The sequence below is a fragment of the Hydra viridissima genome, unplaced genomic scaffold, assembly GCF_058129835.1.
Source record: "Hydra viridissima isolate aposymbiotic clone 2 unplaced genomic scaffold, HvirCarnegie_v1 scaffold_6, whole genome shotgun sequence".
Lineage (NCBI taxonomy): Eukaryota > Metazoa > Cnidaria > Hydrozoa > Anthoathecata > Hydridae > Hydra > Hydra viridissima.
This window is the reverse complement of record NW_028324305.1, coordinates 10,447,901-10,461,640: the sequence shown is the minus strand read 5'-3', so window position 1 is coordinate 10,461,640 and position 13,740 is coordinate 10,447,901. Positions and strand designations below refer to the sequence as shown.

Here is a 13,740-nt window from a genome sequence, read left to right as displayed (position 1 = left end):
TGGAAATTGAGCCAAAAACGGGGTTTTGTCGCCAAATCCGGTACTTGCCAGCCTCTCTGTTGATTGTCTTTGTCATTTTCGTGCTCAGCCTGATAGGTTACAACAGAAAATGTCCAAAGGCTCCAAGAAATCTCGGTGAAAGGCTCCAATTTGACGAAATAATCACAGAATTGACATTACAAGCAAATTCTAAGCATTTCTGTGCATTTGTCGCAAATTTCGGTACTTACCACTGAATTGCTTGATGCCCTTGGGCATTTTTTTGCTCAGCCTGACAGAATACAACAAAATATGGCCAAGGGATCCAAGAGGAGTCGGTGAAAGCCTCGAATTTGGCCACATTTGGCCCAAATTTCGACGTTTTGTATGGAAATTGAGCCAAAAACGGGGTTTTGTCGCCAAATCCGGTACTTGCCAGCCTCTCTGTTGATTGTCTTTGTCATTTTCGTGCTCAGCCTGACAGGATACAACAAAATATGGCCAAGGGATCCAAGAGGAGTCGGTGAAAGCCTCGAATTTGGCCACATTTGGCCCAAATTTCGACGTTTTGTATGGAAATTGAGCCAAAAACGGGGTTTTGTCGCCAAATCCGGTACTTGCCAGCCTCTCTGTTGATTGTCTTTGTCATTTTCGTGCTCAGCCTGATAGGTTACAACAGAAAATGTCCAAAGGCTCCAAGAAATCTCGGTGAAAGGCTCCAATTTGACGAAATAATCACAGAATTGACATTACAAGCAAATTCTAAGCATTTCTGTGCATTTGTCGCAAATTTCGGTACTTACCACTGAATTGCTTGATGCCCTTGGGCATTTTTTTGCTCAGCCTGACAGAATACAACAAAATATGGCCAAGGGATCCAAGAGGAGTCGGTGAAAGCCTCGAATTTGGCCACATTTGGCCCAAATTTCGACGTTTTGTATGGAAATTGAGCCAAAAACGGGGTTTTGTCGCCAAATCCGGTACTTGCCAGCCTCTCTGTTGATTGTCTTTGTCATTTTCGTGCTCAGCCTGACAGGATACAACAAAATATGGCCAAGGGATCCAAGAGGAGTCGGTGAAAGCCTCGAATTTGGCCACATTTGGCCCAAATTTCGACGTTTTGTATGGAAATTGAGCCAAAAACGGGGTTTTGTCGCCAAATCCGGTACTTGCCAGCCTCTCTGTTGATTGTCTTTGTCATTTTCGTGCTCAGCCTGATAGGTTACAACAGAAAATGTCCAAAGGCTCCAAGAAATCTCGGTGAAAGGCTCCAATTTGACGAAATAATCACAGAATTGACATTACAAGCAAATTCTAAGCATTTCTGTGCATTTGTCGCAAATTTCGGTACTTACCACTGAATTGCTTGATGCCCTTGGGCATTTTTTTGCTCAGCCTGACAGAATACAACAAAATATGGCCAAGGGATCCAAGAGGAGTCGGTGAAAGCCTCGAATTTGGCCACATTTGGCCCAAATTTCGACGTTTTGTATGGAAATTGAGCCAAAAACGGGGTTTTGTCGCCAGATCCGGTACTTGCCAGCCTCTCTGTTGATTGTCTTTGTCATTTTCGTGCTCAGCCTGACAGGATACAACAAAATATGGCCAAGGGATCCAAGAGGAGTCGGTGAAAGCCTCGAATTTGGCCACATTTGGCCCAAATTTCGACGTTTTGTATGGAAATTGAGCCAAAAACGGGGTTTTGTCGCCAAATCCGGTACTTGCCAGCCTCTCTGTTGATTGTCTTTGTCATTTTCGTGCTCAGCCTGATAGGTTACAACAGAAAATGTCCAAAGGCTCCAAGAAATCTCGGTGAAAGGCTCCAATTTGACGAAATAATCACAGAATTGACATTACAAGCAAATTCTAAGCATTTCTGTGCATTTGTCGCAAATTTCGGTACTTACCACTGAATTGCTTGATGCCCTTGGGCATTTTTTTGCTCAGCCTGACAGAATACAACAAAATATGGCCAAGGGATCCAAGAGGAGTCGGTGAAAGCCTCGAATTTGGCCACATTTGGCCCAAATTTCGACGTTTTGTATGGAAATTGAGCCAAAAACGGGGTTTTGTCGCCAAATCCGGTACTTGCCAGCCTCTCTGTTGATTGTCTTTGTCATTTTCGTGCTCAGCCTGACAGGATACAACAAAATATGGCCAAGGGATCCAAGAGGATCCGGTGAAAGCCTCGAATTTGGCCACATTTGGCCCAAATTTCGACGTTTTGTATGGAAATTGAGCCAAAAACGGGGTTTTGTCGCCAAATCCGGTACTTGCCAGCCTCTCTGTTGATTGTCTTTGTCATTTTCGTGCTCAGCCTGATAGGTTACAACAGAAAATGTCCAAAGGCTCCAAGAAATCTCGGTGAAAGGCTCCAATTTGACGAAATAATCACAGAATTGACATTACAAGCAAATTCTAAGCATTTCTGTGCATTTGTCGCAAATTTCGGTACTTACCACTGAATTGCTTGATGCCCTTGGGCATTTTTTTGCTCAGCCTGACAGAATACAACAAAATATGGCCAAGGGATCCAAGAGGAGTCGGTGAAAGCCTCGAATTTGGCCACATTTGGCCCAAATTTCGACGTTTTGTATGGAAATTGAGCCAAAAACGGGGTTTTGTCGCCAGATCCGGTACTTGCCAGCCTCTCTGTTGATTGTCTTTGTCATTTTCGTGCTCAGCCTGACAGGATACAACAAAATATGGCCAAGGGATCCAAGAGGAGTCGGTGAAAGCCTCGAATTTGGCCACATTTGGCCCAAATTTCGACGTTTTGTATGGAAATTGAGCCAAAAACGGGGTTTTGTCGCCAAATCCGGTACTTGCCAGCCTCTCTGTTGATTGTCTTTGTCATTTTCGTGCTCAGCCTGATAGGTTACAACAGAAAATGTCCAAAGGCTCCAAGAAATCTCGGTGAAAGGCTCCAATTTGACGAAATAATCACAGAATTGACATTACAAGCAAATTCTAAGCATTTCTGTGCATTTGTCGCAAATTTCGGTACTTACCACTGAATTGCTTGATGCCCTTGGGCATTTTTTTGCTCAGCCTGACAGAATACAACAAAATATGGCCAAGGGATCCAAGAGGAGTCGGTGAAAGCCTCGAATTTGGCCACATTTGGCCCAAATTTCGACGTTTTGTATGGAAATTGAGCCAAAAACGGGGTTTTGTCGCCAAATCCGGTACTTGCCAGCCTCTCTGTTGATTGTCTTTGTCATTTTCGTGCTCAGCCTGACAGGATACAACAAAATATGGCCAAGGGATCCAAGAGGAGTCGGTGAAAGCCTCGAATTTGGCCACATTTGGCCCAAATTTCGACGTTTTGTATGGAAATTGAGCCAAAAACGGGGTTTTGTCGCCAAATCCGGTACTTGCCAGCCTCTCTGTTGATTGTCTTTGTCATTTTCGTGCTCAGCCTGATAGGTTACAACAGAAAATGTCCAAAGGCTCCAAGAAATCTCGGTGAAAGGCTCCAATTTGACGAAATAATCACAGAATTGACATTACAAGCAAATTCTAAGCATTTCTGTGCATTTGTCGCAAATTTCGGTACTTACCACTGAATTGCTTGATGCCCTTGGGCATTTTTTTGCTCAGCCTGACAGAATACAACAAAATATGGCCAAGGGATCCAAGAGGAGTCGGTGAAAGCCTCGAATTTGGCCACATTTGGCCCAAATTTCGACGTTTTGTATGGAAATTGAGCCAAAAACGGGGTTTTGTCGCCAAATCCGGTACTTGCCAGCCTCTCTGTTGATTGTCTTTGTCATTTTCGTGCTCAGCCTGACAGGATACAACAAAATATGGCCAAGGGATCCAAGAGGAGTCGGTGAAAGCCTCGAATTTGGCCACATTTGGCCCAAATTTCGACGTTTTGTATGGAAATTGAGCCAAAAACGGGGTTTTGTCGCCAAATCCGGTACTTGCCAGCCTCTCTGTTGATTGTCTTTGTCATTTTCGTGCTCAGCCTGATAGGTTACAACAGAAAATGTCCAAAGGCTCCAAGAAATCTCGGTGAAAGGCTCCAATTTGACGAAATAATCACAGAATTGACATTACAAGCAAATTCTAAGCATTTCTGTGCATTTGTCGCAAATTTCGGTACTTACCACTGAATTGCTTGATGCCCTTGGGCATTTTTTTGCTCAGCCTGACAGAATACAACAAAATATGGCCAAGGGATCCAAGAGGAGTCGGTGAAAGCCTCGAATTTGGCCACATTTGGCCCAAATTTCGACGTTTTGTATGGAAATTGAGCCAAAAACGGGGTTTTGTCGCCAAATCCGGTACTTGCCAGCCTCTCTGTTGATTGTCTTTGTCATTTTCGTGCTCAGCCTGACAGGATACAACAAAATATGGCCAAGGGATCCAAGAGGAGTCGGTGAAAGCCTCGAATTTGGCCACATTTGGCCCAAATTTCGACGTTTTGTATGGAAATTGAGCCAAAAACGGGGTTTTGTCGCCAAATCCGGTACTTGCCAGCCTCTCTGTTGATTGTCTTTGTCATTTTCGTGCTCAGCCTGATAGGTTACAACAGAAAATGTCCAAAGGCTCCAAGAAATCTCGGTGAAAGGCTCCAATTTGACGAAATAATCACAGAATTGACATTACAAGCAAATTCTAAGCATTTCTGTGCATTTGTCGCAAATTTCGGTACTTACCACTGAATTGCTTGATGCCCTTGGGCATTTTTTTGCTCAGCCTGACAGAATACAACAAAATATGGCCAAGGGATCCAAGAGGAGTCGGTGAAAGCCTCGAATTTGGCCACATTTGGCCCAAATTTCGACGTTTTGTATGGAAATTGAGCCAAAAACGGGGTTTTGTCGCCAAATCCGGTACTTGCCAGCCTCTCTGTTGATTGTCTTTGTCATTTTCGTGCTCAGCCTGACAGGATACAACAAAATATGGCCAAGGGATCCAAGAGGAATTGGTGAAAGCCTCGAATTTGGCCACATTTGGCCCAAATTTCGACGTTTTGTATGGAAATTGAGCCAAAAACGGGGTTTTGTCGCCAAATCCGGTACTTGCCAGCCTCTCTGTTGATTGTCTTTGTCATTTTCGTGCTCAGCCTGATAGGTTACAACAGAAAATGTCCAAAGGCTCCAAGAAATCTCGGTGAAAGGCTCCAATTTGACGAAATAATCACAGAATTGACATTACAAGCAAATTCTAAGCATTTCTGTGCATTTGTCGCAAATTTCGGTACTTACCACTGAATTGCTTGATGCCCTTGGGCATTTTTTTGCTCAGCCTGACAGAATACAACAAAATATGGCCAAGGGATCCAAGAGGAGTCGGTGAAAGCCTCGAATTTGGCCACATTTGGCCCAAATTTCGACGTTTTGTATGGAAATTGAGCCAAAAACGGGGTTTTGTCGCCAAATCCGGTACTTGCCAGCCTCTCTGTTGATTGTCTTTGTCATTTTCGTGCTCAGCCTGACAGGATACAACAAAATATGGCCAAGGGATCCAAGAGGAATTGGTGAAAGCCTCGAATTTGGCCACATTTGGCCCAAATTTCGACGTTTTGTATGGAAATTGAGCCAAAAACGGGGTTTTGTCGCCAAATCCGGTACTTGCCAGCCTCTCTGTTGATTGTCTTTGTCATTTTCGTGCTCAGCCTGATAGGTTACAACAGAAAATGTCCAAAGGCTCCAAGAAATCTCGGTGAAAGGCTCCAATTTGACGAAATAATCACAGAATTGACATTACAAGCAAATTCTAAGCATTTCTGTGCATTTGTCGCAAATTTCGGTACTTACCACTGAATTGCTTGATGCCCTTGGGCATTTTTTTGCTCAGCCTGACAGAATACAACAAAATATGGCCAAGGGATCCAAGAGGAGTCGGTGAAAGCCTCGAATTTGGCCACATTTGGCCCAAATTTCGACGTTTTGTATGGAAATTGAGCCAAAAACGGGGTTTTGTCGCCAAATCCGGTACTTGCCAGCCTCTCTGTTGATTGTCTTTGTCATTTTCGTGCTCAGCCTGACAGGATACAACAAAATATGGCCAAGGGATCCAAGAGGAGTCGGTGAAAGCCTCGAATTTGGCCACATTTGGCCCAAATTTCGACGTTTTGTATGGAAATTGAGCCAAAAACGGGGTTTTGTCGCCAAATCCGGTACTTGCCAGCCTCTCTGTTGATTGTCTTTGTCATTTTCGTGCTCAGCCTGATAGGTTACAACAGAAAATGTCCAAAGGCTCCAAGAAATCTCGGTGAAAGGCTCCAATTTGACGAAATAATCACAGAATTGACATTACAAGCAAATTCTAAGCATTTCTGTGCATTTGTCGCAAATTTCGGTACTTACCACTGAATTGCTTGATGCCCTTGGGCATTTTTTTGCTCAGCCTGACAGAATACAACAAAATATGGCCAAGGGATCCAAGAGGAGTCGGTGAAAGCCTCAAATTTGGCCACATTTGGCCCAAATTTCGACGTTTTGTATGGAAATTGAGCCAAAAACGGGGTTTTGTCGCCAAATCCGGTACTTGCCAGCCTCTCTGTTGATTGTCTTTGTCATTTTCGTGCTCAGCCTGACAGGATACAACAAAATATGGCCAAGGGATCCAAGAGGAGTCGGTGAAAGCCTCGAATTTGGCCACATTTGGCCCAAATTTCGACGTTTTGTATGGAAATTGAGCCAAAAACGGGGTTTTGTCGCCAAATCCGGTACTTGCCAGCCTCTCTGTTGATTGTCTTTGTCATTTTCGTGCTCAGCCTGATAGGTTACAACAGAAAATGTCCAAAGGCTCCAAGAAATCTCGGTGAAAGGCTCCAATTTGACGAAATAATCACAGAATTGACATTACAAGCAAATTCTAAGCATTTCTGTGCATTTGTCGCAAATTTCGGTACTTACCACTGAATTGCTTGATGCCCTTGGGCATTTTTTTGCTCAGCCTGACAGAATACAACAAAATATGGCCAAGGGATCCAAGAGGAGTCGGTGAAAGCCTCGAATTTGGCCACATTTGGCCCAAATTTCGACGTTTTGTATGGAAATTGAGCCAAAAACGGGGTTTTGTCGCCAAATCCGGTACTTGCCAGCCTCTCTGTTGATTGTCTTTGTCATTTTCGTGCTCAGCCTGACAGGATACAACAAAATATGGCCAAGGGATCCAAGAGGAGTCGGTGAAAGCCTCGAATTTGGCCACATTTGGCCCAAATTTCGACGTTTTGTATGGAAATTGAGCCAAAAACGGGGTTTTGTCGCCAAATCCGGTACTTGCCAGCCTCTCTGTTGATTGTCTTTGTCATTTTCGTGCTCAGCCTGATAGGTTACAACAGAAAATGTCCAAAGGCTCCAAGAAATCTCGGTGAAAGGCTCCAATTTGACGAAATAATCACAGAATTGACATTACAAGCAAATTCTAAGCATTTCTGTGCATTTGTCGCAAATTTCGGTACTTACCACTGAATTGCTTGATGCCCTTGGGCATTTTTTTGCTCAGCCTGACAGAATACAACAAAATATGGCCAAGGGATCCAAGAGGAGTCGGTGAAAGCCTCGAATTTGGCCACATTTGGCCCAAATTTCGACGTTTTGTATGGAAATTGAGCCAAAAACGGGGTTTTGTCGCCAAATCCGGTACTTGCCAGCCTCTCTGTTGATTGTCTTTGTCATTTTCGTGCTCAGCCTGACAGGATACAACAAAATATGGCCAAGGGATCCAAGAGGAGTCGGTGAAAGCCTCGAATTTGGCCACATTTGGCCCAAATTTCGACGTTTTGTATGGAAATTGAGCCAAAAACGGGGTTTTGTCGCCAAATCCGGTACTTGCCAGCCTCTCTGTTTATTGTCTTTGTCATTTTCGTGCTCAGCCTGATAGGTTACAACAGAAAATGTCCAAAGGCTCCAAGAAATCTCGGTGAAAGGCTCCAATTTGACGAAATAATCACAGAATTGACATTACAAGCAAATTCTAAGCATTTCTGTGCATTTGTCGCAAATTTCGGTACTTACCACTGAATTGCTTGATGCCCTTGGGCATTTTTTTGCTCAGCCTGACAGAATACAACAAAATATGGCCAAGGGATCCAAGAGGAGTCGGTGAAAGCCTCGAATTTGGCCACATTTGGCCCAAATTTCGACGTTTTGTATGGAAATTGAGCCAAAAACGGGGTTTTGTCGCCAAATCCGGTACTTGCCAGCCTCTCTGTTGATTGTCTTTGTCATTTTCGTGCTCAGCCTGACAGGATACAACAAAATATGGCCAAGGGATCCAAGAGGAGTCGGTGAAAGCCTCGAATTTGGCCACATTTGGCCCAAATTTCGACGTTTTGTATGGAAATTGAGCCAAAAACGGGGTTTTGTCGCCAAATCCGGTACTTGCCAGCCTCTCTGTTGATTGTCTTTGTCATTTTCGTGCTCAGCCTGATAGGTTACAACAGAAAATGTCCAAAGGCTCCAAGAAATCTCGGTGAAAGGCTCCAATTTGACGAAATAATCACAGAATTGACATTACAAGCAAATTCTAAGCATTTCTGTGCATTTGTCGCAAATTTCGGTACTTACCACTGAATTGCTTGATGCCCTTGGGCATTTTTTTGCTCAGCCTGACAGAATACAACAAAATATGGCCAAGGGATCCAAGAGGAGTCGGTGAAAGCCTCGAATTTGGCCACATTTGGCCCAAATTTCGACGTTTTGTATGGAAATTGAGCCAAAAACGGGGTTTTGTCGCCAAATCCGGTACTTGCCAGCCTCTCTGTTGATTGTCTTTGTCATTTTCGTGCTCAGCCTGACAGGATACAACAAAATATGGCCAAGGGATCCAAGAGGAGTCGGTGAAAGCCTCGAATTTGGCCACATTTGGCCCAAATTTCGACGTTTTGTATGGAAATTGAGCCAAAAACGGGGTTTTGTCGCCAAATCCGGTACTTGCCAGCCTCTCTGTTGATTGTCTTTGTCATTTTCGTGCTCAGCCTGATAGGTTACAACAGAAAATGTCCAAAGGCTCCAAGAAATCTCGGTGAAAGGCTCCAATTTGACGAAATAATCACAGAATTGACATTACAAGCAAATTCTAAGCATTTCTGTGCATTTGTCGCAAATTTCGGTACTTACCACTGAATTGCTTGATGCCCTTGGGCATTTTTTTGCTCAGCCTGACAGAATACAACAAAATATGGCCAAGGGATCCAAGAGGAGTCGGTGAAAGCCTCGAATTTGGCCACATTTGGCCCAAATTTCGACGTTTTGTATGGAAATTGAGCCAAAAACGGGGTTTTTTCTCAATTTCCGTACAATGACTTAAAACTATTACAAAGATAATTAACAACTACAATAATAAATGTTTTTGCAAAATATAATAGAAATCATAACTAAAATTTACAACGACATTAAAAGAGTCCCTACGTGAAACAGAATAGAAAAGCAACATAGAAACCTAGCCAACATAACAGGAAAAAAAAAAAAAAAAAAAACTCATAGCACTGCTGTTACTTCTTGTTTCGTAAAATGAACTTGCTCTTGCATGCGTTGGTATCCGCAAGGCACACTTTACTTACAAAAATCAACTATAAGCCTGCTAACATAAGTGTATTACCCTTTAGTAGCTTATTAGGGCAGACCATTTGTGGCAGAGGCGAACTTCTATGCTTATTGTTTGCCTGAACCAATTATACACCAGGAAACGGCCCACGTGAATGTACCAATTTCATTCTATGGACGCTGGATCCGCACAAAACTTGGAATTTTCAACATTCACGTGACCAAAGGGGAGGGGGTTTTAACATGGAAAAATTTAATCACCTCTCTACCCATCTCACTCCCCCTCACTACAGGTCTATTCGTCGTGCGACCGGTATTTATTGTGCAGGCCTAATTTATTTATGGTTGTAGAGTTGTACGGTCATTTGTTTTTAGACTTGTTTTTAAAAAAGACTTGTTTTTAAAAGAGAAAATGAAACGCTGTTTATGATATATTGTGAATTATTCTTACATGATGTAATGTAAACAAACTTTTATAATTTAAACGTGGAGTTTTAGAATTCATTTAAAGCAAATAATATATATTTTTAAATTTCAGATAAAGTTTTTATATCGTGCCAAAAAAATGTTGTGTGAATGCTTGTCACAATAATTATCAGAATTTATATATATATATATATATATATATATATATATATATATATATATATATATATATATATATATATATATATATATATATATATATATATATATATATATATATATATATCTGATAATTATTGTGAGCATTAGTGGCATCAGAAATGAATGATGAGTTGATGAAAATCTTAGCATTGAACCATTTCATAATGAATTTAAGTGTAAAGTTTCTATTTTAACAATGAATCTAATGATAACTGTTGACACCTGGTCTAAGTTTGATAAGGTACTTGACTTTTAAGTTCCTTAAAAATGAACAATAAAAACGAAGTAATTATGCAACAAATTTCACTTATGGAGCAAAAAAGTAATTGGAGATAAAGTTTATACATCAGGCATAGTTATTTGCTCATTTTGCATATTTTTTATCATCAAGTGATATTAGGCCGGAAGGATGCATTTATATTCATTCTATGGACATGAGATCCATAACATTCTGCTCTTGGTGTTAGTTAAGGTTTCTATTTTACTTTGTAATATTTTTAGTTATTGTTGTTGTTTATTATCTTTGTTATGCTTTTAAGTTAATGTGGCTATGTTATGAAATTCCTCTTATCACTTTTTAAACCTGTTTATTACTTTTATTGTTTATTGCTTTTGTTAAAATTTTTCAATTCTTTCAATTAGTGTTGCTGTTTTTTATTATTTTTATTGTACTTATTAATTATCATTAAATATAGTTGTTGGTGTTGTTGTTGTTGTTTTGCTGTTTTTTTTGTTTGGATTGTGGTGGATTAAAAAATCCAACAGATATTTCTTGCCAATGGACATTTTCAAGTTATTTTGTTAACATTTTTAAATTGAGCTTGCATTTTTTTAAAAATATTTTTATTCAAGTTTTGTTATTTTTCATCATAATTAAAAATATCATAATAAAATCTATTGTATTTTTATTGCTTAAAATATAGGGGTATGGATGTTATTTAAAGTTATACTAATGGTATTTCCATAAAATGGTTATTACTACTTTGAAATTTCTGTGATGCTATTAACTATTTTTGTTCTTTTTTAGAAAATTTAGAAAAATAATTAAAAATTTTGTGCCAACACTAACATGGCATGTCACATGTTATTGCATGTAAAGGTTAAATTTTGTTATGAGTATTACAGTTTTTATGAAAAAAACAAAAGAAGGTTAAGAGTATTGTTTGTAAATATATATTTTGTTTACTTGGAATCTTTTAAACTTTTCTGCCATCATTTTTAAAATTTTTGTCTGCACACGTTTATTGTTTGCAGATATGCTTCTTTGTTATGTATGTGTATGTGGCAATAAGTGCTATATAGTTGGTTTATCAATGTGTTTTTATGTTAATGTAAAGTGTTTTTTTATTGTTTGAGTATGTCTTAATATGTGTTATATAATCGTTTTAAAAATGTGTTTAAATAAGGTATTTATTTATTTAATTATATGTTTAACCTTATATACATATTTAAACACATTATTGTGTCTATAGTTGGTACATATGTTTATATTATGTTGTTTCCGTGTTTCCAAAGTGCTGTGAATTGGTAAACATCTACCTAAAAATCAATTAGTATATTTTAGTGAAGGAGCAGAACAAATGGCTTTAGATCATGCAGCTCAGCGTGATACACACCTAATGGCATGGTTTAAGTTGAGTACTGAAAATGAAAGAGCACACTGCTATTTGTATGTAGACATTCCTTATCACTTTATATTTGATGATAAACATTGTAAATGGAAAGTTAGACAAAGGGGTGGTAATAAGGTGATAGTAAGAATGTATAGAGTTAATCCAACTGGAGAATTGTTTTTTCTCAGGCGGTTACTTTTGCAAGCAAAAGGAGCAACATCTTGGGAGGATGTGCGTACTGTTAATGGTATTGTCCTTGAAATGTTTTGTGAAGCATGTGTTTTGAAAGGTCACTGATGAAAAGATGACACTGATTGGCAGAATACTCTTTCTGAGGCGATTTTAACACATACGCCAAAGCAAATTAGACAGTTGTTTTCAATTACTTTGATCTTTTGTGAACCTGACAATCCTTTACATCTCTGGAATACATACAAATTTTTTTATGATGGAAGATTTCATTCACCGCTCAGTCCCACTTCTAATAGCTGAACAAGCTACTCTTGATCAAATTGAAAAGATTATTAATCAAAGTGGTAAAACGCTGGCTGATTACAAACTGCCTGTTATTGATGAGTTTACAGGCTTAAATCTAGAAAATTTTGATGAAAACGTTCAACAATCTATTGACGAAGCCAATCAAAAGAGACTGTTGCTTAATGTCAATCAATTAAATGTATGTAATGCTATCCTTGCTGCACTGAATGAGCAACCAAGTGTAGAAAACCAACATTCTAGATTGTTTTTCATGGATGGACCAGCTGGTAGTGGAAAAACCTTTACTTATAATTATTTGATTGCTGAAACCATAAGTAGGGGCTTTAAGTCTGCTACAGCTGCATGGACTGGCATAGCAGCAACTCTTCTTACAAATGGACCTACATGTAACTCCTAACTCTATACACAGGCATTTTTTAAGACAAGTTAGTTTGTTTTTGCTTAACGAAACATCCATGATACCTAAGCATGTCATAAATGCAATTGATAGGTTGTTAAAAGATATTTGCAACAACAACTTTCCATTCAGAGGAAAAATCATTCTTTTTGGTGGTGACTTTAGGCTAATTCTGCCTGTTGTGAAAAGAGGACAAACAGTTAAATAGTAGAATCATGTAAAAAATATTCTTTGCATTGGCAATGGGATACAATGGGCCAGAAAGAATACAACAAAAAATGTATAAAGGCTCCGAGAAATCTCGGTGAAAGGCTCCAATTTGACGAAATAATCACAGAATTGACATTACAAGCAAATTCTAAGCATTTCTGTGCATTTGTCGCAAATTTCGGTACTTACCACTGAATTGCTTGATGCCCTTGGGCATTTTTTTGCTCAGCCTGACAGAATACAACAAAATATGGCCAAGGGATCCAAGAGGAGTCGGTGAAAGCCTCGAATTTGGCCACATTTGGCCCAAATTTCGACGTTTTGTATGGAAATTGAGCCAAAAACGGGGTTTTGTCGCCAAATCCGGTACTTGCCAGCCTCTCTGTTGATTGTCTTTGTCATTTTCGTGCTCGGCCTGACAGGATACAACAAAATATGGCCAAGGGATCCAAGAGGAGTCGGTGAAAGCCTCGAATTTGGCCACATTTGGCCCAAATTTCGACGTTTTGTATGGAAATTGAGCCAAAAACGGGGTTTTGTCGCCAAATCCGGTACTTGCCAGCCTCTCTGTTGATTGTCTTTGTCATTTTCGTGCTCAGCCTGATAGGTTACAACAGAAAATGTCCAAAGGCTCCAAGAAATCTCGGTGAAAGGCTCCAATTTGACGAAATAATCACAGAATTGACATTACAAGCAAATTCTAAGCATTTCTGTGCATTTGTCGCAAATTTCGGTACTTACCACTGAATTGCTTGATGCCCTTGGGCATTTTTTTGCTCAGCCTGACAGAATACAACAAAATATGGCCAAGGGATCCAAGAGGAGTCGGTGAAAGCCTCGAATTTGGCCACATTTGGCCCAAATTTCGACGTTTTGTATGGAAATTGAGCCAAAAACGGGGTTTTGT

The 13,740-nt window shown here is 40.0% G+C and overlaps 1 protein-coding gene across 1 annotated transcript; it reads left to right on the top strand.

The window, feature by feature from the left end:
* Window positions 1-11,137: 11,137 nt before the first annotated feature.
* On the top strand, window positions 11,138-12,835 carry LOC149886979 (uncharacterized). The gene is made up of 2 exons (XM_090090645.1): window positions 11,138-11,214; window positions 11,680-12,835. The coding sequence occupies exon 2, from the start codon at window positions 12,174-12,176 to the stop codon at window positions 12,621-12,623; it is 450 nt and encodes a 149-aa protein (XP_089946771.1). The 5' UTR covers window positions 11,138-11,214; window positions 11,680-12,173; the 3' UTR covers window positions 12,624-12,835.
* Window positions 12,836-13,740: the final 905 nt, after the last annotated feature.

What these genes read in the sequence shown, in the direction of transcription:
- LOC149886979 (XM_090090645.1), top strand. Translation starts at nt 12,174, where the DNA reads ATGATGGAAGATTTCATTCACCGCTCAGTCCCACTTCTAATAGCTGAA.